The sequence below is a fragment of the Passer montanus genome, unplaced genomic scaffold (genome assembly GCF_014805655.1).
Source record: "Passer montanus isolate IOZ18808 unplaced genomic scaffold, ASM1480565v1 scaffold39, whole genome shotgun sequence".
Lineage (NCBI taxonomy): Eukaryota > Metazoa > Chordata > Aves > Passeriformes > Passeridae > Passer > Passer montanus.
Window position 1 is genome coordinate 2,146,414 of NW_024368707.1, and position 24,867 is coordinate 2,171,280.

Genomic DNA, 24,867 nt, shown 5'->3' on the forward strand with positions numbered 1-24,867 from the left:
CACTTGTTGGCAGGAATAGAACAGTTTAGTTAATTGAAGGCAGTTCTTAATCCCACTGAGAAATTTTATGTCTTATTTTTTTCAGAGTTGACAACTGAAGTTATTTGCAGGTGTCATTACGGGGGGATTGTTGAGGTGTGCAGGAAAGCTTTCAGAGTTATGGATTGAGTGGATTGAGTTGGCTGCCTTTGTTGTGATTTTTGCCTGGGGATATGGTTATGTTCAATTAACTTTGCTGTTGCTCCCCCATACTGCTTCTATGTTGGTTTGAGTTCAGATTCAGCTCAATGCATGTCAGGCATTATAGTTTTTGTGAATATACCTACTTAAACAGGCTGTTGTTTATGCCATACTCCTACACACTTAACAAGCTTCACAAATTAATTTACTCTTTCACAGGTGTATGTGTTAGAGCAGCAGAAAGTTCTGGCATTTGGATGTTTTAGATATTTTGCAGCTTTCTTATTTTCCTATTACTATCTGTCTCTTCTGTCTCTGGATTTTATTTTTTATGGCGAAGGTCTCCAGTGAAACTGATTAAAAAGTAGTCCTGATGTCTTTCCTGCTGCTAGTTGCCTAAACAATAACAGTAAATATTCCCTGTCATGCCTGCATTAGTGATGTTGAATAAATAGAACATATTAAACTGGAGATATCTCTTTAATGAAAAGACAACTGACTTCATGCCACCTTTCTTATTTCTCTTCCCTTCCCCAAGACTAGTCTTTTTTATTCGGAGCAGGATTTTCTAGACTCACAACATGAATCTTTTCTCTCAGAATCTTCATGCTTAGAATTTTTTTCTTCTGTTTCTCTGTCTGTTTTCTGTTGCAGTTGCCCCACACTCTTACAAGGTGAATGCCTTCATGCAAATGAAACTAGCTTTCCTACATGGCAAAGGTTTACCTATGCGATTAATTTCTCTTGTGTCCTCTGGCTCATACTCAGGCTGCCCATGGAGGTGTCCTGGCAAATAAGGTGAGGGGCAAGCTCAAGATTGTTGTTCTTCACAACATTAATTCCCTTCTCCTAAGCAGTTCTCGCCTTGGGGATGGGGGGATCTGCATCCCACTGTGCACCACTGGCCTATTGACCTGGATCTTGCTGTTTTGTCCAGTTTCATAAATCAGAGTATAAATCCTGAGCCATGACAAACTTTTGGCTAAGCTAAACATTAATATCTGTGACCTGAATTCTGCATTTCAGAAAACAGATTTTAGTTCAAGCGTAGGATATGTTTCCAATACAGGGCCAAGAGATCTTTATAATTTCCTTAAGACTCTTTAGTATATAGGGTAGTTTGTTTGTTTGTTTGTTTTTCGTGACCATGTTCAGCAACATGAAATACTTCAAAGAAGGAAGGGGGAAGCAGGATATAGGGAAAACAGTATTTTCTGCTAGAAGGATGTACTGTATACAGGGAAATCACACATTTCTGTTCTCCTTGTGTAACATGACAGACTTACTGTGTGTTCCTATGTGTACTAATAACCACCTTAAATGTGTGATTTGCAGGAGAGCCCAACTGCCTGTGTGGTGCTGCAACATGGGCACAGCAGAGGCTTGACTGCTTGCAGATAGTGGTATATAGGGCATACAGTGTTTAAAATACAGGACTGTTGAAATTAGGTTCAGCTTTGTGTTAGTTGTCCCCCTTTTCCCCTCCAATACAAAATTTTGGATATGCATTGTATGTAAGGAAAAGTAGCCCTGTTATCTTATTGGCGTTTTAAATTAAATACTGAAAGGATATATTTTGTTGAAAAAAATTTACTTTGGTGTTTGGAGAATATATATGTTTAAGTCACCTGAAGGCAAAAAGTGGTGGGGATTTTTTTACCTTGTGAACTGGAAAAAGCTAGCATTGTGACAATACTTACTCAGTATTAAGTATTAATTATCAAGATAATTCTGTACTTAAAGTATAGGAGAGTTCTCTGAAAATGGTTAATACTGCTGATACAGTTTTTAAATAGATGATGTCTAGAACATGTTCACTTTTAGGAATTGGTTTTATTCACTTGATTTCAGGTGTATTTGGTTAAAAGCTTCTACCTACATATCTCTCATGCAGCCTGTAATTTTTCCCCATCCCCAGCGATACAGAAATGTTCAACAGTGCCAAGATTTGCATACATACTCTTTAAAAATCCTGATCCTCCCCCAACTCTGTGGAGTGGAAAAATCAACCTTCTTACTAATTTGTTTGATAGCCTCTGCTCTTATCAGTTCAGCTTTCTTAATTTGCTTGTGGTATGTGTTTAGCCTTTTCCTGTTGGTTGTTGACGGGAATTTTAATAACAGTGGTTTTCTTTCTGTCCCTTTTTTTGCACTGCAGATGTCTTTAAACCTCTACCATCTCTGCTGCATAATGGTATTATATTCAAACATTATTTCACAGCTTGCCTTGCACTGATGAAAATGACCTTAGGAAGTGCAAGGCAGTGGTGGGAGAGGGAATAGACCTGCTGTCATTAGGCTGAACCAGAACTCTTTGGGTAATATGTTTACTTCTGTGTTTTTGGGTCCCTAGGGATCCTTACCTAAAGTCAGAATAATCTCATGTTCTTTTAGCAGACAGCTCCAATTCAGCTGTAAATGTATTCAGGTTAAGAAAGTTAGTGTTGATAATTGTATGCTGCTGAGGGGTTAGAACATTACTGAAAGTGAAGGAGTTAAACTGATATCTCTGTATTTGCACAAAACATTTTGTTAACAAAGAGCATTCCAAGCCAGTCTTAGGTAAAATGCTTCTTGTTGCCCTACTGTTGTGAAAAACAAAGGCAAGTTTACCTGTATGAAATGAAACACTAGACAAACATACATTTTCACTTGTGGCAAAAATAAGTGGTTAAAGCTGCCTTTTGTGTTCAAGTTAAAAGTGTATAAAGTGTATACTTATTCATTGCTATGCTATTTTTTGTGCTCACTGCTTCATCTAGGATTTCTACAGATAAATTTTGAGAAGACCAGATGGAAATGACTTGAAGCTTGTCAAGCTCTTGGTGTATCCTGTTACTTAGTTCCACTGATGTGGAACCCACAGCATTTATGCATACATGCACCTTCCAGACCCACTGTCCAAAAAGTTTAGTTTTTTTCTGGAGAACAGCTGTTTGAATCCTATCATCTAAAGTAGCTGATAGGCCTGATATGTAAACCCAGGTTTAGCTTGGATTTTCTGAAAATTACTGCTATATGTGCTAACAACATTTAAAAAAACCCCTTTGTTTCTTCCGAGAGCTGAGAAGGATTGTAAGTAGAAAACATAATTCTCAATAGATACTCATGCACTTGGCACTTCATTGACTATTCCTTATTAGAGACATGACCATATAGAGCTAGTCTAGGTAAATTAACTTAGGGGAAGTTTTGTATAGACCTGTAGATGCTTTTTGTTCAGACTCGCTAGAAAGAGGACAGACTCAGAGTAATAGAGCTTGGCAGCAAGATCTGCACCTTAATATAATAAAGCATGGGCTTTGTGCATATCACAAGTTGCCCTGCCTTACCAAATTACCTTGCATCAGCAGAAAAATAGTAGTTGTCCTCAGGCATTTCAGGTGAATGTGAAGTTGAATTGTTTTGCTCAGGCTGACTGGGGCAGAGGTACCTTGTGTTATCTTGTGTTTGGTAAGACATACAAATAGCTGACAAAGCTGATCTGATGCTTATCTGGTGGCTCGATCATGTGTCTGTATTTTTTTTTTAAGTGGTAGCAGATTCCTTGGGCATGTCAACGTCCAGCTGAGTAACACTCAACCACAATAACTAGGTTTGAATTGCCTGGTAGCTGATGATATGCTAGCTGATGCACAGTAGGTAGAGAGGATGTCAGCATCAGAATCTGAAACTTCCTGTCTCTTAGCAAAAGAGAGGATGTGGGGAGTGCACTCTGGAAGGAGTGATCTGTAATGTTGAGGTCTTGTTAAATTAGGTCAGACTTACAGTTCACTTGGCCTACCTTTTGTTAGAGTTAGATTCAGTTATGAGAGAAAATACAGTGAGCATAAGTTGAAAACTCAGGCAGAATTTCTGGCTTCCTGCAGAATGTTTCAGCACAGCAGAATTCATATTCTATGTGTAATGACTGCGTATTGACTCGTTAAATAGGCCTCTTGAAATGTGTGTTTGCTTTCTGTCCCATCTCATAACCGTGTGGAATTACAATTGCATAAGCAGAACACGGCATGGAGAGGAAGTCAACCTCCTGTGCAAGCACAAAAATACAGCACTCATGCTTCACCTTTGGGGTCCTACTTTGAAGCCTGATGGGATCAAGGAGAACTTTTGTGGAGGCAGATGTTCTAGCAGGCTTCTAGCAGTCTAGGAGCAGCACTAGAGAGGGAGTCTTCTCAGTCAGAACTGAGTTTCCCTGGGGACTGCTGTGGTTGTTCAGTTGGTGCATTTGCCTTTTCAATACTGACTGCTACCAAGCCAGTAATGTTTTAAGTGCTGTAACCTTAGCCTGCAGGCAGCTTGTGAACTACAGTGTGATATTCAGGCTCCCTTTGCATTCATGGCTGGCACTGACCTTTCCTAGCCCTGAGCATTCATTTGTATCAGTGGAAAGGTTGGCCATCCTGACTTGTGTCTGTCTGCTGCAAGATTTGCTTTTGGGCTGCTTGTTTAATTTTAATGATGTGTGGTGCTGAGGGGGGCTTGTTTGTCTTGCTGGTAATTATAGTTTAGGATTGACTTTTTTCTAAAGCATAAGTAGATTGAGTCGGGATTGGCACAGGAAAGTGCTTGCCCTTCAGGATTATAGTTCTATCCCTTATCTCTTGTAAGCATGGCTGAGAAAACCACAAAGCTGAGTCATGCCAGCAACCACCAAGAAGCAGAAATAGCAAAGATCAATGCTGCAGCCACAGAATGCTGCTGGGGTGGTCGGTGGCTTTGAAATAGATGATGGCATTTGAGCCTCTCCATGCTTTTTTGGGAACTGCAACATGGAGTGGGATATCCCTTTTGTTCCTGTTCAATGGGTGTTGAGGGAAATACTGTTTGGGAGTCTATCTGATTCCTTAGACTGTGGGCATTATCAATATTACAACTGTTAAAAGCAGAATTCTGAAATCATCCATAAGAAGAAAACTGTTATGGTTTTATGTCCTTCTCTCTTGTCTTTTGTACAATAGACACACATATTAATGAAAAGTATGCTAACTTTCTTTCACCGATGTTTCTTGCAGGATTAGTAGAATACTGAAGGCAAAATTAAAGGGATGGTACCTTTTGGTGTTAATTTATCAATTTGCACAGGGAAGTGGTGGTAGCGGTGTGTTTTTGAAAATCAGTTTTGGACTTTTTTCCTGAAGGCAACCTACCTACCAAATAATTTGCTGCTATCCTTACTGGGTTTCTGAGAGCAAGAAACAAATGCTGGTGCAAGCTTGGGAAAGATTTAAGCTGTAATAAAGCCTAGAATGCTATCAAGGTTATGCATAATACTGTTCTTAACCTGATCTCTGTCTTTCTTAGCAGTGAAGGAGACTGTCTCTGACAATGATCTCTATGGGAGACTTTTTATAAACAGAGTTTTCCACATCACTGCAGACAAGATGTTTGAAATCCTTTTCACCAATTCTCACTTCATGCAGAGGTTTCTTAATTCCAGGAGTATAGTAGGTAATAGATTCTTCTCCCTTCTGTCTGTTACAAGCAACCCTGAAAATTTTTACCTCTGAGAATTGCTAAATAGGGCTAAGTTGAATTTCTTGAAGTTTTTCCTTGCTTTAAAAGAATTTTTAAGCTTTAAAGTTTCACTAGGCAAGAGAATATTTAAAGCTAGACTATTGTTTCCCTAGGTATGCACATTTTGGAGTAAAAACTTCATTTCAGTGCACCACAAAACTGCACCTTAATGCCTGAATTTTGAGTAGGTTATTAAGTTGATGCCTTCTGTGGGGTATTTCTGATTACATTGTGTCCCAGAAATAGTGAAATTTGTATGGCGGGTACACAGGCAAAAATCATTGCATCCTCCTAAATGATACTCACAGGCTTTAATTTTCTGGATGAGTAAATTTATTCACTGAGACTGCAAGAACAGAAAATCAAGTCAAAAAGGGTAGTATTTATTCAGTGTCAGCTGGGAAGGCAATGTGGCAAAAACCTTTGATAATGCTAAGTGAATCTATTAATCTCTAAGCAAATGGGAAATGATGATTTTCGTTTAATTGCTTACTCCTTTGTTGACCCTATTTCAGTAGATTCAGGCTCAGCTATCCAGAGCCTCACCTTTGTTTATTAGCAGACTACATGGGTATGTTTTTTCCTGGAAAAACCCCACAATTAATTGGAATGAGTTTTCTGTCTTTCCCCCTACTTCTGTTCTCAAACTGTTAAGACATGATAAGACAGGTAATTTTTATGTGAGATATTGCATGACTTCTCATCTAGATGCTGTATCAACCCCTTGGAATAGAGACTCCAATGGCAATCAGTTGAGGACTTTGACGTACACTGTAACGATTAACAATCCGCTCTGTGGGAAGTTCACAACTGCAACGGAGAAGCAGGTACTGTGTGCATGTGTGTGTCTGTCTGGGGCCCTTTAAAGCAAGGGACAGGTCAGCTCTGTGGTCTGTCAGAGTTCTGACTGGATTCAAGTTCAGTGAGCTGCGTCTGCAGTTTAAACAAAGCATCTCTCAGGTGGCTTGCTGTGTCTCTCGCCATTACTGAGCCAATGCTTATTAAATGAGAGAGGCTTTCTACCTTTACAGATGGCTGTAAACTCCCGTGAAACTCGTGGGGAAAAGTGTTAACATCTCTTAGGAACTAAGGGGTGAAAAGGTGCAATTAAAGATTTTCAGTGTCCACTTCTGGGCTCCCCAGTAGGACAGGTGAAGAGCCTAACAAAGGGCCACTAAGACAATGAAAGGACTGGAGCACTCCATGTGAGAAATGGCTGAGAGCTGGAAATGTTCAGCCCAGAGAAGAGAAGACTCAGGGGCATCTTAAAATTGATAGAAGCATCTGAGGGAGGATGCAAAAAATTCTGAGTCAGGCTCTAACCATCCAAGGCCAAAGACTTCAGTGGTGCCCAGTGACAGGATCAGAGGGGATGGACACAAATAGATGATACCTTCTGAACATCAGGAAATGCTTTTTCACTGTGAGGGTGACTAAGCAGTGGAACAGGTTGTTCATAGAGGTTCTGGTACCTCCTTCCTTGGAGGTATTGGAAAGCCACCTGGACATGGTTCTATGTGGGATTCACGTTCTCTGAACCTGAGAGAAGCAGTGGGAGAAGCAGAGAAGAGAACGATCAAAATAATTCTTACTCATTTGCTGCGCCTGTGTTTGTGCACAAGTGAAATGCATTATGGAAGTTTATTTACCTGAAGAGAATTGGTAATTGGATTCTGGTGTGAGTGTTTTATTTTCCTGACCAATCTCTGCAAGCCGTGTCCTGATGGTTGGTCAGTGGGGAAGTCCTGATGCTGCTGATGTTGGCTTTAGCAGGAGGCATCTTTTCTTTTCCCACCCCACCTATACTTGATATTCTTAATTGTTTTTTAATAGTGATTCTTCAGGCTTTCTGTCTCCTTAAGTTCACTTGGAGTTGGTCGATCCAACCTGAGGAACTCAGGCTGAAAGGGGGTGGGGGAAATTTGTGTACCATGAATGTACCTTCTTAATTTTATTTCTTTTTTAATAGATCCTGCATAAGCAGAGCCAGAAGGGTCAGTCTTACCAGGTAGATGCTGAGGTCCTGACCCACGATGTCCCCTACCATGATTATTTCTACACTGTGAACAGATACTGCATCAGCCGCACGTCCAGTCACAAGTGCCGGTTACGGTGAGCCTGCGTGGTGCACGGCAGGAGAGCAGAAGCCAAGGCAGGGATGTTCTCAGTTGAGATTTGCCAGCAGAACAGAGAATTTTGGGTTCTCTACTGAAAAACAAGCTTAGTTTATTTCTTGTCACATGTATGCTGTGCTTGGATCTCATTAATGCAATGAGAAATTAACTGAGATGTTGACTCTGAGGTATAGAACTCATCTCCAAGACTGAACTGGATCCTGACCAGCCTTGTGTTTTTGAGTGCAGCTGTGTGAGTGGGAGAAATTGGAAAAAATTGAGATGCTTTATTAGAAGGTTTCCCAGACATCCTTACTAGAGGAGAATGATTTCACAGGAATGTGCAGGGAAGATAGAATGTACTTTATTTTGCAAGGAGGGTACTCAAGTGAACTCTGTCTAGATATGGAATTTCCTCTCCCACTTGTTGAAAACATTGTAAGTGGTGCTGTCTTTAGTAAGAGCTTTTTTCTCAAACTTTTAATCAGTACTCAGGAAACGTTAGCAAGCCTGGATTCTATTCTGGCTAATCTCAGGCTACTGAAAACTCCCTCTCTACTGGGAGAAGGAAAGGAAGGTCCTTGAAAGACTGCTTTGGATTTTTTTTTTTTGAGTGAATCACTGTTCTTCTTTGAGACCTAGACTTGTTTTTTTCTGACATGCGACAGCCCTAAGATAAGAGCAAAAACCTAGGTGCACATGGTGCACAGAGCATACATGTGTAGAACATAGTGATGTTACAGTGGCCTTAGTAAACTGTGTTTAAAATGGCTCAAACTCTATTTGAAATGAGTTATTTTATTATACCATACACAGTGGGCTTACATTGATTTGGAAGATTACTTAAAAAGTTGAAAAAAGTGTATTCTAGGATGGTCAGTCTTCTTGGCTGAAACCAAGGACTTTGTCCTTTATGATTTGCTTTGGGATTCACTCAGTTAGAAGCATGCCTCTGAAGGATTCTAGTCCAATTCATTTTTATTCTGGAAGCAGTATTGATTAGCTTTACCTGAGAAATGCAAGGAATGCACAGTAGGAATGTAATTTTCCCCTCTGTCATGCTCCTGGAAAGACAGATTTTAATTTTGCTCAGGGTAGGATGTGACCACTTGAATTATGATAAATAATTTCACTTTCTGCTATTGTAGAGCCAATGTAATATATCATGTGTAAACATACAAAGTAAAAATCATTACTTTATTATCTGGAAGCCTGAATCTTATTTTAAATGTGTGTTAAAATGAGAATGCTTTAGAGAGTAGAAATCATCTGGTAGTCTGAGCCTGAAGGAAAACATTCCAAAATGTTTCCCATAATTTGGACATCTAGATTTTTATGCTTTAGCTAGAGATGTTGTCTTTGCTACTGTCTGTCTCTTGCATTTTGCAATGAAAGTGCTGCCCAGCTGGAGAGCAATGGCAGTTCCAGCTGGAACTGCAGATTTTGGACATAAGCTGGAAGCTGCTTCTGATAAGAGATTTCTGCTATCACTGTGTCTCCTAGAAGAGCACTTCTCCATTATTGCATTCTCTTTTCTAGGGTTTCTGCAGAAGTGAAGTACAAAAAACAGCCTTGGGGCCTTGTCAAGTCTGTAATTGAGAAGAATACCTGGGGAGGAATACAGGAAAACTTCAAACAACTTGGTGAGGCATTTTGTTCTTTGTGCTGGAGTAAGGAGCCTACCTTTGCTATGTACATTTTTGTGTCTGTCAAACCTGGCTCCTCAAAGAGTGGCTTGGAAAAAAGGCAATACCTAAGCAGTCTTAAAGACAGAACTTCCTGCCATCAGTCTATTTGCCAGTTCCAGGATATGAAAGAAGCCTTGTGGATAACAAGGGGCTCTTGTGTACCTGGCCATAATGGCTTTCAGAAGGAAACATGAGGAGCAGCAGAAAAGCTGTTATTCTCAGCTGCATGTGCTTATCTCTAAGAATTTCCTTGACTGTGCATATGAGAAGAGAAGCAGTGGCACTTGGCAGGCTCCATGAATGTCTGTTCACAGCCTGGCCAGCCACTGCTGCAGGCTCACAGTCTAACACAATTTCTAGCCTCAGTCTAACAGTGTCTTGCAGTGCTCTTCCAACTGCTGTCTGGCATAGCATTGTGCAATTCTGCCTGGGCTGAGTGTGCACCACCTCTGCAGAGTGTTCCAAGTGCCCTCTAGAAAACAGAACAGGGGTGGAAGTCAGTGTGTAGTTTGCCAATTAGCTGCTTTAAGCTCATATATTGGAAGGTGTGCTTGTTCCTCTCACTGCCACCTTGCATATCTCACAATTTGTCTTCAGCTTTCTTTTTGACAGTTTGGTAACCTTATCTTTTTTTCCACTGCAGAATCAGATCTCCTAATGGAGGAATATGCAATTAATCAATCCATAGAAGACTCTGGGAAATTACTTGCTCTGAGACGAAGGCGACGCACTTTACACCGGGGTTTGGCAGAATCGCTTCCCAAACGCTCTTCCCAGCATTCCTCTGGTGACATGGGAGTAGAGTCCCAGGGCAGCTTAATAGGTAGGAATTTTTTATATCAAGTGTTTTCCAAAAGGTATGTTCAAGAAAGCATAACTCGTAAAATAGTGCAAGAGTTGCACTTGTGTATATGTTACTCTTGTCTCTGATAGCAAATGCTTTAACAAGTTCCAGCTTCTTCAGTCTTGCTCCAAATAAAGTATATTTGGAGCATGCATGATCACTTTTATCATGAGTATCTCATGAAATTAAAGCTAATATCTCCTTCAGTTTTAAAACAAACAAAAATCAACCAAAATCTTAAATACTGCTCTGTATCTGCAAAGGTTTGAAAATGAAATTGGATCAGGGAAAAAAAAACCAAAACTAAATCTTGTAGAGTTTCTGAAAGGTTTTTTTTTCTTCAGATAACTGCACACAGAGGTCATGAGTTGATTGAACTTTGCCACTTGCCTCTTGGCCCTGTCGTCTCAGTTTTGGTTATTGATTTTTTAATGTTAAGAAGTCTGTTTCCCATATGCTTCTGTAATTTCTGGGTCACTGAAGCATTTCTTGCAGTTCTACTGCCCTTAGGCACGACAGACTTGGCCACCAGCATATACAATATTAGTTTCACACAGAGAGATGAGGAACACCTGTGCACTTGTTTGCACCAGGGAATGGTGGATTCCATGACAGAAGTTGAATTGTAAACAGTGAGATAGGAGCAAGTACACTTCCCTAAAGAGGAAGACAACACTGAGTCTAGATAGCACTGAGAGAGTATTTGGATCAGCAGCATGTGTAAAGGACTTTTTACCTGTATGAAATTGCTTCCTAATTACTTATTTTTGCTCCACTTTTTCAGATGAGTGTGTCTCTCAGTGTACACTACAGCTTTTATGTATGTCTTTTGTGCAGGGCAGGATGTGCAAAATTAATTCTATTTCAAGATCAGTGTGCCCACAGTGATAGTTGGCACACTTGGGTGCTCAGTTTGGAGAGAACATGCACACTCTGTCCCTCAGTGTCTGATCCCTGATGCCTGCTGAATAACAGGTGGGCTCTCGAAGGGCTGTTTTCAGGACAATAGATAAACCAAGCAGTAAGGATGGGACAAGTTACAGGAAAATGTGACTGACACTGGTTGTCAGAAAGATGAATGTGAGCAGGAGCATGAGCAGGAGAGAGCCACTTTGCAGCCTGTCTCTGCTGTGTGTGACTAGTAGCACATATTCTTGTTAGTAATGGATGGACTTTGACTTTCTCAGGCTATGCAGGTTTAATGTGACTGACCATGCCCCAGAATTGTGTTCTCCCCAGCACAGTGAGTAGGGGGAATTCTGATGGAAGAGCCTGACTGTTCAGCCAGCTTCTCAGAGATGACTGCAAAAATGCCTTGGTGAATGTTGGAGGTGATCCTGTGCACCTACATGACCTGATTTTTTTTCCCATCAGAAGTTGAGCTATTCTGTGTGCCATGCTGGGCACTGACATGCATCTATCTGCAGACACCCTTTAGGAATGTTCTTTATTACTTTTTAACCTCCTTCTCTTCCATGCCCTATAGGAAGGAAAAGAGATGCAGTAAGTAGGACCACCACCATCATTGTAGTAATGAGTGTCTTGTAAGTACTCACTTGCATTAAAGTGTTGCTTGACTCAAGCTCATCTTGGTTTTTATCTGTATTTGTTCCTTATTTGCATCTTAAGATTGCATGTAGCAAGATAAAGTAATTTGAGTGGAACATATGGGTATAAAAAGGGAATGGATTGGCTTGGAAATGACACGTGGGATGAAAATGCTGACTTGCCAAAATAGTCTACCTTACAGGTTTATTAAGGTCTGATCCTATTAAAAAATGAAGTGTAGAATCTACTAATTCCTAATTTTAAAAGTTCCAAGAAGAGATACTGTTTGTTTTTTTTTTGGTGTTACCCAGCTTAATGGTAACTGCTAGGAATTGTTCAAATAGATACTAATTTTCAGTATAGTGCTGCCCCACCCTTTTTTCTCCCAGGATGCTGGGAGGATTCTGTTTCCTTAGCTGTCTTGAGCCATGATCTTGTGTTTGTAGCATTGCAACTGAAACTGTTGCAGAACTTGATTTTTGTTCTCTTCTATGTACAGTTTGCTGCTCTTGGTCTTGCTGAATATAACACTGTTCCTCAAACTCTCAAAGATAGAGCATGCAGCTCAGTCCCTTTATCATGTCCAGCTTCAGGAGGAAAGCTCTTTGAAGTAAGTTGAGTTCACAATCTTTGCTTGCTTTCTTCTTCAGCTTATGTGAGAATCAGATCTAAAGAAATAAATTATAAACAATGAAATTGAGTGGTAAGCTTTAGAAGTGGCTGGGGCTTGCTGTACTTCTGTGGTCTATGCTGAAATCCATTGACATGTCTGATTGCATCTTGCAGTAATAAATTTCTTCTTTGACAAGCTGTTTTGGGAGAAGTGTTAACCTTAGTTTGCATTTGTCAGCCTGCTGTGACTCATCTTCTGTGAATATCATAGTGCTGATCACAGAACTGAAGTGTTCATCCTGTGTGAACCAGCATGTTCTCAAATTGAATGTTAAAGATTCATTTAGCTTTTTAGCTTCTCTCTGTGAGTCTCTTAAATCTCCTCTCCTTCACAAACTTCCATGTTGAGTGCTTTTTGTACTCAGACACAGAAAGATGTTTCTTCCTCTTGAATACAGTATCAACAAAAAAGTTAAAAACCATATCCTGATTTTGAGTCTGGAAGGGATGTGGGGACCGCCCATAGTGAGTCTCAGAACTGGTTAGTGACTTTCTTCCTAAGAAGGATTTTGTTCCCTGGATTGTGGACCTTACATTGTAAACATAATGTGAGCACATTTTTTTTCTTGGTGGCTGTTGCCTGCAAAGGTCTGAGGTACTAGCTTCAAGAAAACAGGGATTGGAATTCAACTGCAGGCAGCTTTGTAAGAGGCTTTTGTAAGAGAATGCTCTTAGCAATGGCAGAGCGATGGTGGCAGAGAACAGTTGCTTTTAAAAAGGCATTGAGGTGCATGTTTCATGTTTCTGATGTAATCTCAATCTTTTTCAGCATATCCCCAGAAATTGTATCAAAAGAGGAGATACCTCAATATGATAAGGAACAGGTTAAACATGTGAAGGGAGTTTTAAGAGACTCAATTGAAATGCTTGAGCAGGTAGGTCTGAAAATCTTTGCTGGTGATATTCTTGTTTCTCAACAACTCAAGTTTTCTCCCTTGTGTTAACATAGCTTGATGTGGTCTGGTGCTAGATAAAGTTTTCTTGATCTGTTTTGCCCTAGGCTTGAGTTTAGTTAACAGGCAGTGCTTATGTTTCTGATGTTTTGCTTTGGTTTTGAATTTGTTTCTTGGAGGGTTGGGGGTTTTTTTGGTTGGCTGGTTTTTGTTTGGGATGGTTGGTTTGTTTGTTTGTGAGTGGGTTTATTTTGTTTTGTTTTTTGTTGGTTTGGGTTTTTTATTTGACTAAGATGTAAATACCCATGCCAATTTTCTTAAACTTGTCAAGTGCTTAAGAAATGTGTTAATGCAGTTCTGAATCATGACAAAGGAAAGACTGGAGTATTTCAAAACAGATTCCCTTTTCTAAGAACACTCATATTAAGATTTGTCAAGTGCTTTTCCATCTTATTATGGAGTTTCTTCATTCAGGTTTATCCTGGCATTTGCTCCCCGCTACTCTTCCAGATATTGGCAAGAGCTTCATTTAGCATTGGTATCAAGGTGGCCACCTAATCTCCAGTGAAAAATAAATTATTTATGCAGACCATATATTTCTGAGAGGCTCCATAGAAGATAATCCTCCTTCACAGTAACTTACAATTTCAGGCTCTTGTATTCTACAGACACAAAAAACCCCAAAAACCAAGAAATATGTTGAATACTGTTATGTCTCTGAAGTCCATGACTGTTAAATCCTTACAATCCCTAGGCTGAAATTTTAAATCAGTACCTGAAGGACAGTAAATTCCTGCTTCAGTTTTTACTTACTACTCAGGAATATTCTCATTTTAACTTTATTTATTATATCTTGAAATGCGATGGAATAAATTACTAGTTTAGGAAAGCTGGAGGGGGAGTTCCCATGTACCCTTCTCCATTGTTTGCTCTTGGTTCTTCCATGTAAGTACCATGTCAATTTTCTCCACTAAAGGAGGTTAGAAAAAGAAGCCATTTCTTATACTCCTCATTTAGAGGTGTCTCTGCACGCCCAATTGCTATTAATCTATTAATTAACCACTTTGATCGCAACTTGAAAAGTGCTGGAAGTTTCACTTTAGAGATGAATTTTTCTGGTTTTCATACCCTTTTTATTTTCTCTGCTGACTATCCAAACAATTCCTAATTCTGAAGTGTTAAGTGCTTTTTGAACACATGGTGTAAAAAAAGAAAAGTGAGAATTCAGCTACCTTTTTCATCCAGAATAACACTTTTTGTCTGGAAGTCCTGACATGTCTTAATGCTTGCTACCTTGTGTTTTCTGAGGGTTGTCAATAATCTAAACATGTTTTGTGCACCAAAATGCACTAGCAGGGCTAGGTAATAAAAGGAAATTCATGTTGTGCTGCCATGTTCCTTGGAGTATTTGCACTGAACGTTATCTCTGACTAAAAGTGGGTGGGGTGGTTTATCTTCTGTGTTGTTGTCTGGTGAGGTGTTAAGACTTTATCATCCTGGACTGTTAGTATTTATAAACTCTACAGAGTGTAGCTGTTAGGAGAGCACAGTAAGCCAACTGTTTATGGAAACAGGGAGGAGGAAATCACATGAAATCTTTAAAAGAAAAGGAGGAGGGAGACTTTATTTTCCTGATATCACTCACCCGTGCAGGAGACTGACTTAAGTAATTGGTGGGGGGGTGGATTGTATCTTCACAGCTGAAGATTTCCCTTTCCATGCTCCAGAGAAGCTTTGACCACTTGAACAGGACACAGAGCAGCAAGACTGAGAGTTAATAGTCACATCAGCTTTTCATTCAAGATGTTGGAAGAACAGATGTGTGTGTGAGGACTTGTGGGATAGGGAGTGTAACTGTCTCCTCTGGACTCTTTGCTGTTGCACAGAATAAAGGTTTGTGGAAGAAAGTCGGGTTCTGCATTGCCATAGCTCGGCACTCTTGTCTCTCCTGCCAGCCTTCTTCCCTGGGGAGTCTCAATTCCAAACAGTGCAGAGCTCTTTGATCCATCCCAGGGTGAGTGAGTGAGGGCAGTTGTACTGCTGGTGAATGGATCTGAACATTTCAGAAGGGGAAAAAACCACCCTCAGCAGAGAACTGTGTTTGTCTCTTAAGAAATTGCAGCTTTTTATGACAACGTAGAAAACGACCATCAGTGGAAGAGTGTTTTGGAGAAAAAAGAACATTAGTGGATTCACAGACACAGGATCTTCATAGGCTTTTTTTAGCCTTGGGGACCTTGTGAAACAAGTCACCATCTTAAGGATGAATATGCCTAAGATTAATTAACAGGAAAGGGTTTGATATCTCTTGCATACGGCAAGCTTTGGCAGGCTGCCTTCTGCCATATGTTTCCAGCTCTCCCAGAGAAATTTCAGCCCTCGGTGTTTTCCCTCCAGCAAGGGCTGTGCTTCAGTGTGGTGTGCCCACTGATGATGAAACTCCTTTTCATGTGCTTCAAGCGTTCTCCAGGCAGCTTGAGGGAAAGAATACAGAAAGAAAATCCCATAGAATGCAAGAGCCCCCTCCCTCGCGTTTGGGCCGTATGAGGAGGGCAGCGCTGGCTCGGGCGGTGCACAGCCCGTCGGGCAGTGGTGCAGACACGGGTGTGGGGTAGGGAGGGGGTGCAGGGTCGGCCTGGAGGTGTGAGGGGGGCTTTCCGCGGCCCCGTCTCCAGCCCGGGGGGGGCGGGCCCCGCCGCCCCACCTGTTGCGCTGCCGCTTTAAGGCAGGTGCCCCCGCGTGACGGCGGCGCCGCCCCCGTGCGGCCATTGGCGCGCGCCGCCGTCAGGTGGACGGTCCGGGCGGGGGCGCCGCCCCCCGCACACCTCGGGGCGCACCTGAGACGGCGGCGGCGCCGGCGGGAGCCGCTCCGGGCCCCGCGGGAGGGACGGGCGGGCGGCGGCGATGGAGGAGACGCTCTGCTGCTGCGAGTACGTGGACCGGCGCGGCCGGCGCAACCACCTGGCGGCGTGCTGCTGCGACTGCGAGGAGCTCGACGACGGCTGCGACAGGTACTGGCTCCGCGATCCGCGCGGGCTGCCGACTGCGGGACAGCGTCCCGGCGGCGGCGTCCCCGCGGGGCTGCCGCCCTGGGTGCGGGGGAGCTGCGCCCCGCTTCCCGGGGAAACTTGTCGGGAGAGAGGGAAAGGGGAGGCGGTGGGAGCGGGATGGGGCAGGGGGCGGGAGCGCGGCTGTCCCGGTGCCAGCCGGCGCTGTGCTCCCCGCGCTCGCAGGTGGCTGACGTGCAAATCCCTGCCCCCGGGAGCGCTGGAGAGGATCGCCGACACCATCGCGGACCGGCTGCGGGTCCCCTGGTTCTCGGGGGCCGTGAAGATCAACGTCAGCCTCGTGCCGCCGCTCGTCCTGCTGCCCGTCTTCCTCCACGTTGCCGCCCTGCACTTCCTGCTGGGGCTCATCATCCTGACGTCCCTGCCCGTTGTGGTGCTGTGGTATTACTACCTCACCCACCGGAGGAAGGAACGGACTCTCTTCTTTTTGAGCCTAGGGCTCTTCTCCTTGGGATATATGTACTATGTGTTTCTCCGGGAGGTGGTTCCCCGGGGCCACGTGGAGCATTCCCAAGTGGTCACTCTCACGTGCGGGTTAATTCTTATGCTTGCAGCCCTGTCTCGAGCCAAGAAGGACCCTGGCTACCTTCCGATCTCAGCAGGCAACGAGGAGCCATCGCACCAGGGTTTGCACAACAAGAGTATTAGAGGGAGCTCCAGCGGGCTCCATGGCATCTCAGGTGCTGCCAGCAGTCGTGCTGTGAATGGGGAGGCTAAAGGTTATTGCAGGATGTCAGCTCAGCAGCCAGCAGGTGTGAAAAGGGACTGGTGCACTAAATGCCAGCTGGTCAGACCAGCTCGAGCAGGGCACTGCCGGCTTTGTGGCAGGTGTGTGAGGAGACTGGACCATCACTGTGTCTGGTAGGTTTTGCACTGTTGAGGCTCCCTGTGTTCTCTCTCTGAATTTCCTCCTTTTTAAAGTAAGCTTATTTTTCTTACAGTCTGGCAAATAGAGTTGCTTTTTCTATGTGCAAGACCTTATGACACTCTTTAAATGCAAAAAGCTTTGTGTTTACCCTTAAAAAAATAGAATAACTGTTTATTCTAAGTGGGTTGAGCTGATAGCTTCTACAGCATACTTCAGAATTGCTTTTACTTCTCTACTGTTTTTCATCAGTTTGGGATTGTTTTTGCTGTGGATTTGTTTTTTTTTTCTTTAGACTTGGTCTGTAGAGCACTAGCAATCCTGCGATTAAGTTGCCTTAGTGCCCTCCTAGGGCAAGGGAGCCCTAAACTACCTTTTGGGTGTTCCTGTGGTGCTGGAACCAAGAGGGTAGTAGGGTGTAATGTATCTCAGCAAAGGATACTACCCCTGCTAAAAATTGGATGCAGTCTGCTCCTGTTACCCTACAGGTCTATTGTCTTGTGTTTGTAACTTTTCTATATAAAGTTATAAAGCTTCTTTGAACATTTTTCAAAGTTCTTAGCCTGTGTCAACTGGAAGCACCTTGGAAATCAGGTTCTCTGACAGCTGGGGGAGGGAGAAGTAATAGAAGATGGTTTCTTTTTTTAAGCAAAGTAATCTTTTCTTTCCTTTTGGAGGATTAACAGCTGCGTAGGGGAGCAGAACCATCAAGCTTTCATCCTTGCACTCTCCTTCTTCATGCTCACCTCTGTGTATGGGATTACCTTGACCCTGCACACCATCTGTAGGGGCCGAAGTCCGTTTGTGGCATTGTTCTACTGCCCGGGGGCCTATTCTGACTACAGGTGAGATGTCTGTCTGGGAGAGAGCTGGGGTGGGAGCAGGCTTGCTCAGGCAGCTTAGCTCCTGTTCCTTGTTCTGTTGGTTGTCAGACCTGAACACAAAGTGTTCCCTAAAAAACTCTGGAAAGCAAAGACATGTTTCTGCTTCCGCCAAGGTGGGCAGCCTGAGACTTGGAGACAGCTTGCTGTTTATTTGGAAAAAGTTGAAGGAGCTAGGATTTGAAGTATTTATTGTGTTATGTATAGAGGTACTTTTAAATATGTATGCCCCCCTGATGCATGTAATGGTCTGACAGCCTGGAATCCACATGCTCTCTCTCCCTCTCATTCTTTACTATTTATCTAGTGAATGTACTCCAAGCTCTCTGCCTAGATACATGCTCTGTGTGGCAGGGAAGGTGGTGGAAGCTATTGGACGTGAGTTCTGAGACCAGCACTATCACATATGGGCAGAGTATTGCTGTTACTCAAGGGGCCCTTCCTCTACTCCATCTCATGACCTGAGTGAGAGCATCCTGGTGTCCTTAAATAAGGCCAGAGCACCATTACAACACAAGAGTAAAGAGCTAGGTTGTGTGACAGCAATGTGTAAGAGTAGCTCTGATAGCAGTAAAAGCGCTCATTAAGTAAACCCTGAAGCTTTAATTTTGAGAAAGCCTTTAAGGATTATCTGATGAAAGCAGCAAAGTGAGATCATTGTGGCAGATGTAGACAGGGATTTGAAAGGATAGTGATTACCAGGGAAAGTCACTTTAAAGCAGCTGCTCCACTACTAAATGGCTTCCTTTCCATCTTTTTCCCTGCTGCCAGCTCTGCTCTGTCGTTCACCTGTGTATGGTACTGTGCCATTGTAACAGCTGGCATGGGATACATCCTCCTTATCCAGCTGTTGAACATCAGCTACAACGTGACTGAGAGGGAAGCTCGGCTGGCTCTGCGGGACAACACCGGGCGCAGACTGCTGGGTGGGTTAGTGATAGACACTGGCCAGTATAACAGGGGACTCCTGTGCAACTGGGGCCACTTCCTGAGCCTGGGGTCTTCTCCTCCACAACGCTCTGCCGAGGACATCGTGTGACATCCCTCTTTCTGCTGATGGCATTGTGTCATGGCTCACTGACTTTGTTTAGCAGGGGAGCAGCCCCTCCCACCAGGACTCCTCTTCACACAACCTTGCCTCGTGGTCATTATGTGGGCTATCCCCTTGCTGACAACAGCAAATATTTTCCCTGGTGGAATGGTTCTTCACGTGCTGTGAGCCAGCAATAGGATGCAGAAAGCAGTAAGCCATATGTGCAGGTGGGGAGAGGAGGAGCCTGCTGCCTTTTTCCACTGTGGGAAACAGCAAGAAGAGCACAAGGTTTTGAGAACTTGAGTTTCCCTTAGATGTGAATACTGGCATCAGGAGGGACCTGCTGTTTGGCTTCAGAGAGTGCACTGGTTCCTGCAAAGGTTAAGGAATCCCTGGGTTTGTACCTACGTGTGTGGCATTTTGGAGATGGCAGAAGAAACTTTGGATACAGATAACAGATGGACCCCTGCAGAAACCAGGCTCTTTGGCTAGAAAAGACTGTCTATGTAGTCACTGGGCAGTGCTCTCCTCTGGTGCATTAATTTATTTATTTTTACTATCTCTGATTCCATCCAGCTGTGTACATGCTTCTATTAAGTGCCTTTGTGAGCTACATTCCTGTAGGACTTCGTAAGATCCCTTCACCTCTTAACCCCTAAAGTTGTTATTATATCCCTGTCTGTCTAAATGAGTGAAAGGAGATCCCATTGTTCTTTCTGCAAGCTGGGTCTGTATTGGTTTCAAGGCTTTGCTCATCTCCCTCAAAGTGTTTCTGCTCTGATTATGGGTTGTGACATGTGACAGCAGGTAAATACACCAAGTAAGGAGTTTTGAAGCAACATGTGACAGCGAACTTTGAGGGCAGAACAAGAGTGCTGTCTGTCTGGTATTGCTGTAGCTTTATGGAAATTACCTTAATCCTATGTCTATGGGAGAAGGGAGTCTGTGGGAGAGTAGGCAATTCTGCTAGCAGCATGTTTGGTAGGTAGCATCTTGGTTGTATTGCTGTTAGCACAGTGATCTTGTCTCCTCTCAACCCAGTTCCTGTGGAGCTGCTTGACTGTAGATCTGATTTCTCAATCCAAGAAGCCATGGAACAGATCAACCCTACGGTACATAGGGAGAGGTGTAGGATGTGTTGGAGGTGTTTGCTTTTGGGATAGATGACCTCTACTGGCAGATAAATGAACCTGTTAAAATGTGCTCTGAAAGAGTGCCATTTTTTCCTCATCAATTGTATTATGGCCTGGACTTAAGCTTCAGCCAAAATAACAAGGTTTTGGTGGCAGTGGTTTCTGGATTTCATGGGTGGGAATTTTTGTTACTTTCTGTTTTAAACCCTTTATGTATGCTGTTGGCTCTGCAGTAATAGGAAAGGTCTGGCTGGAAGAGCTGGGGACCGTGGCACAAGAATTACAGGTTGGGCCTAAGGCGCAAAAGCAGAGATAGAGCTTTGTTCTGGCTGTGGTGTTTTCAGATGTGTGCAGTATGTGTGGGTCATGCCTGCCCCTGAGTGCACAGGCATGGCAGGCAGCTGGGGGATGTTGGGCAAGAGATGCACATTCACTGTGCTGCTGTGCAGTAGCTTTGAAGAATAAATGGATGGTGCTTGGTGCCAAAAGAAAGCAGGGTCAGGGCTGTCCATTGGGATTCCTGCCATATTTTTTATGAGTGCTCCTCATAATATGTCCCAGTTTAAGGTAAAGACTGTGTCGCTTTTTGCACTGTTTGGTTTCCTCAAGTGGCACATTTTATAATCAGCAGATAATTGAGGAGCAGCTGCATTTGGGATGTGGCTATACAGTTACTGAATTTCCTTTATTTCTTACCCCTTTTACTCCAGTAAGCAGTCCTTTATAAGGAGGTAAAAGGACAGTTCTTTTGCTTCCTACCTCTAACCAAGCACAGTAGAAGGTTCTGACCACTTTCTTGACCCTAATGTGGGTAAAAAAGTACCCAGCTGGACTGTGCAAAGTGTTCCTTTATGACCTTCTGTTTGGAGCTTGAAGCCTGATCTTAGGAGTTCAAATAGAGACAAAGTTGCTTCCACTTGAGTTGTCTGTAAATGTTTCCATGGCACATATGTATACTGTGATGCCTGCTGAGATGATGTCAAGCTTGGCAGCCCTGGAGATAAGGATGCTGTGGGCTAGCAGGATCTTCTTAGATCTTACTCTGCTGGCACTGAGGAAGATAAAGGCAGAAGGACCTCTTGGGCTAAATCAACCCCTGCAGTGGAGACGGCCAATTTGTTCGTCCCTGTGTGCTGCATGCACAGGAATCAATCATGCATCCACAAACTGAACAAACTTGGGGAGCTTTTGCAGGTTTGAGATAAGTCTGATTTCTTAGAGTCCTGCTACTCCTGGCAGGGAGAAAGCAGAGCAGATCACAGGGTGCTTCCCTGGCAGCGCTAACCGTGTGATGCTCACTTGCTCCCACAGGCAGAGATTGGTTTCGCCTTTGCAGCCTGTCTGTCACGGTAGCCTTGTCCCTTGTCTCTTAGTGAGTGGGACGTTTCATCTGAACTGCATACACCAGGACTCTCTCTGGGCTGTTCTCCCAGGCAGCGTGGAATTTGGAGTGCAGATTAGGAATAAAGGACCTGAGACTAATGTAACTATTCCATACCTTGGTCAAACATGCTCCAGTAGAGTGGGGGCAAAGTGCTAAAGTAATTTTCTTTTTTTGCACCATCTCCAGGGGGAACTGAAACCATTCGGGGCACTAAAGGACTGCAAGGATGGAGTTTTTTCCTAGGAGGAAAATGCAGTGCTGGTTCCTCAGTGAATAGGAGGTTCAGGTGGCTGTAATCTACACAGTAATGGTGGCTGTTTCTTTAATGGCATGGCATTGGTTTACCTCTTCTTCCTGACAGGATTTGCTTTATGAATACATTGGGAGATGAGAAGCATAAAGTAATGGGATATTTAACAGGCATCTAAATGGGCGGAAGAGTTTCAATCCCTTCAGATGTGGGAACTCTCCTTTTAGCATCCCTGAGAATTAGCAGGAAACCCTTGGAGGGTAATGCTTCCTGCCCAGTTATTGAAAGGGCAAACTGTTGTAATCTGGTGTGCTCAGGAACAGTTTATTCTCTGAGTAATTTCCTGCTGAGCTTGGTACTGATCATGCTGGTAGAAAAATGTTAAAATCTAGGCATGCAGTCAGTCCTTGGGCTCCCTGTGTTAGTTGCTGCCTAGATCCATGCTGCCTAGGGGCTGGAGCAGTGAGAGCACCCTGCATACGTGGGTTGTGTGCAGCCTTTACGCAAGGACTAGTGTCTCACCTGTAAAGCTGTATGCCTGGCAGTGCAGAAAACAGTACCCTGCTGGCTCTTTAATGTTTTCCCTGTGTGTGAAGAAAGGACCTAAAGCTGATCAAGAGCAGGGAAGGATTTTGGTAATAGCCAGCCTTGATGTTTTTCCACCCAGACTTTGAAAGTTAGTTTATCTCGCTTTACCTATGACCTTTTAAGAGGCATTTATTGTTTCACAAATACTGTGGACTTCTGTAGACCAGGCAGATTTTGGGGACCCAGGGTTCTGGTTTTGCTGGTGTTGTAGTGTTACACCCTCTGTGTCCAAATGCCATCACCCCACTGTTTGGTGTCTGTAGTAGAAACAGTGCACCATTAGATACACCGTGTAAGTGGTGCCTTGGTACTCTTTTAACTGTGTCTTCCTGCATTGTGCTTTTTTGTAGGCAAATCACAGTTCCCCACGTTGACTGTTTCTCTATTTAACTTGTCCTCAAATGACAAAAGTCACTGGTGAGCCAGAGCTGGTGCTGCTTGTGACTCCTAATCACATTTCAGCCTTCATGCTATGATGGTGCTTTTTCCCCCTTCAAAGTAGGTTGCTTTCAAGTGTCTTAATGAAACCATTTGCTGTAAAATTTCTTCTGAAGATAAAATGGATACTGCCTCACTGCCTAATGTCTTAATAATGTGCTTGGTTTTTTTCCTCCTATATGAATGTATATTGCCTCATTAGGGCAGGAAGCGTGTGTGATTATGGATGTGTTTTCCTGTATTCCTTTCAGTGAAAAATTCTAGTTACCTAGGATTTTTTTTGCCACTACCAGGAGGTTCCTGCAGCAAAAATCTGTTTGCAGACAGGTGAGGTTCTTTGTGAAATGTGGGAATTCAGCCTCCCAAGATCTTGTCTTTATGGAATGCCTCTACTGATAATGTAAAGTGTCTGATAATGGATAGTCTCTGGAAGAAAGTGGAAAGTATTTTTTTTTTAAACCTGAGCATTACAAAGAAATTCTGTGAAACATTTGTGAGCTTTTTTGAAGAGACTGATGGGTGTATGTTTATGTCTATTTTGTATCATGTTCAGTGTTTTCAAATGGGTATCAAATGAATAAAAATAAATTAATGGAAATGATCTGTGGAGTGGCCTGTTGATTTATGCTGACACATGCAGGCAAGCTGAATGATCAAAAGCTGCCACTATCTCATGGCTATTCAGCTGAGAGCTGGACTTGGCAATAAAGGAGCAAAAGGCAAAGGAAAATTTGGGAAACGTATGTTCTTCCAGTTCTGCAAAGGTTGACCTTTGGGTTTGTTGGTAGTGAGATGAAAGACCTGCTGGCAGTTCTCAGCATCCCAGAGACATTCCCTCATGGTAGCAATTCATCCTACGAGCAATGCATCATCAGTATCTGAGCAAGTTCCTGGCCTTTTTATCCTGTGTCTTGCTTTCCCTGACACCTGCCCACATAATACACTCTGAACCCCAAAAGGAACAACCTCTTGCTTTAAACTCTTTTCTAAGCCATATTTGGAAATAGGATATTCTTCTTGTAAATAGTGGGAAGAGATGTAACCTTTAATTCTGTTGGTATCTTGGGACTGCTGCTGAAAGTCAAGATGACTTTTAATGAGTAGACTCACAGGTGCCTTTGATTGTTCCAGAGCTCTCCTTTGATTTGCCTGGATGGTACTTGTGTCTGCTGTTCAGCTGTTTGTTTGAAGATAACTCTGCACGGCTGACAACAACCCTTCCAGCAGGGTTTTAGTTGGATGAGACTGGTGTTTGCAGAAGGTTGTCAGACTAGGACACCCAAGCATGATGACCAGCTTTGTTAACTCCAGTGCTGTTGACAGGGTCACAAGAAATTTCTGTCTCTCCCTAGCTTTTACTTTTTCCCTTGTTGTGGCTTGCTGTGCTGGCCCTGCAGAGCCATGCCTGGAGTGACAGCTCCTGTGCTGGGAAGACCAAGGGTGCACTGCTGGGGCAGGTGCCTGTAATGGATAACAGGTCTGCAAATATGTGGGCTATGGATCACACTGCAGTGGTCCATGGACTCCTCCCAGGCTAACTATTGTTCTTCCCTGCCTGGGGGGAGGAGAGAAAATTGTTTAATATTTCAGGCACCCTTTCAGATCCAGTTTGTGCAGGGCCTGGGGGACTTGGAAGTGACCAGTGTACAGATTTGATGGTATTTCTGTGGTTCAGGTTTTTGGGAAAGTGTGTAAAAATGCTCTAAGGGCAGGGGTGTCAGTAGAGGATGGGGAGTTTGCAATCACTTCATGGTTTTGTATTTGCTATTGC

General features: G+C 43.3%; 2 protein-coding genes across 6 annotated transcripts in view; both read left to right on the forward strand.

The window, feature by feature from the left end:
* The window catches only part of GRAMD1C (GRAM domain containing 1C), a 52,492-nt gene extending 37,129 nt beyond the window's left edge, over positions 1-15,363 (forward strand). For 4 of the 5 annotated variants that reach the window (XM_039717906.1, XM_039717902.1, XM_039717904.1 and 1 more), the window contains 9 exons: positions 5,485-5,631; positions 6,406-6,524; positions 7,667-7,809; positions 9,351-9,454; positions 10,143-10,322; positions 11,830-11,887; positions 12,391-12,501; positions 13,333-13,438; positions 15,157-15,363. In XM_039717906.1, the coding sequence (XP_039573840.1) occupies positions 5,485-5,631; positions 6,406-6,524; positions 7,667-7,809; positions 9,351-9,454; positions 10,143-10,322; positions 11,830-11,887; positions 12,391-12,501; positions 13,333-13,438; positions 15,157-15,234 (1,046 nt within the window). In that variant the 3' untranslated portion in view covers positions 15,235-15,363. The remainder of the gene's footprint in view (positions 1-5,484; positions 5,632-6,405; positions 6,525-7,666; positions 7,810-9,350; positions 9,455-10,142; positions 10,323-11,829; positions 11,888-12,390; positions 12,502-13,332; positions 13,439-15,156) is intronic. The other variant, XM_039717903.1, reaches the window with a different exon arrangement.
* Positions 15,364-16,289: 926 nt separating this feature from the next.
* Positions 16,290-23,688, forward strand: ZDHHC23 (zinc finger DHHC-type palmitoyltransferase 23). Its single transcript, XM_039718139.1, has 4 exons — positions 16,290-16,467; positions 16,690-17,385; positions 18,067-18,234; positions 19,042-23,688. The coding sequence occupies exons 1-4, from the start codon at positions 16,361-16,363 to the stop codon at positions 19,307-19,309; spliced, it is 1,239 nt and encodes a 412-aa protein (XP_039574073.1). The 5' UTR covers positions 16,290-16,360; the 3' UTR covers positions 19,310-23,688.
* The last annotated feature ends 1,179 nt before the right edge of the window (positions 23,689-24,867 follow it).

Excerpts from the sequence above, each read along its gene's own strand:
- ZDHHC23 (XM_039718139.1), top strand. The coding sequence starts at position 16,361 with ATGGAGGAGACGCTCTGCTGCTGCGAGTACGTGGACCGGCGCGGCCGG. Across the intron at positions 16,468-16,689 it reads CTCGACGACGGCTGCGACAG|GTGGCTGACGTGCAAATCCC; the intron begins GTACTGGCTCCG and ends CCGCGCTCGCAG. Across the intron at positions 17,386-18,066 it reads CTGGACCATCACTGTGTCTG|GATTAACAGCTGCGTAGGGG; the intron begins GTAGGTTTTGCA and ends TTCCTTTTGGAG.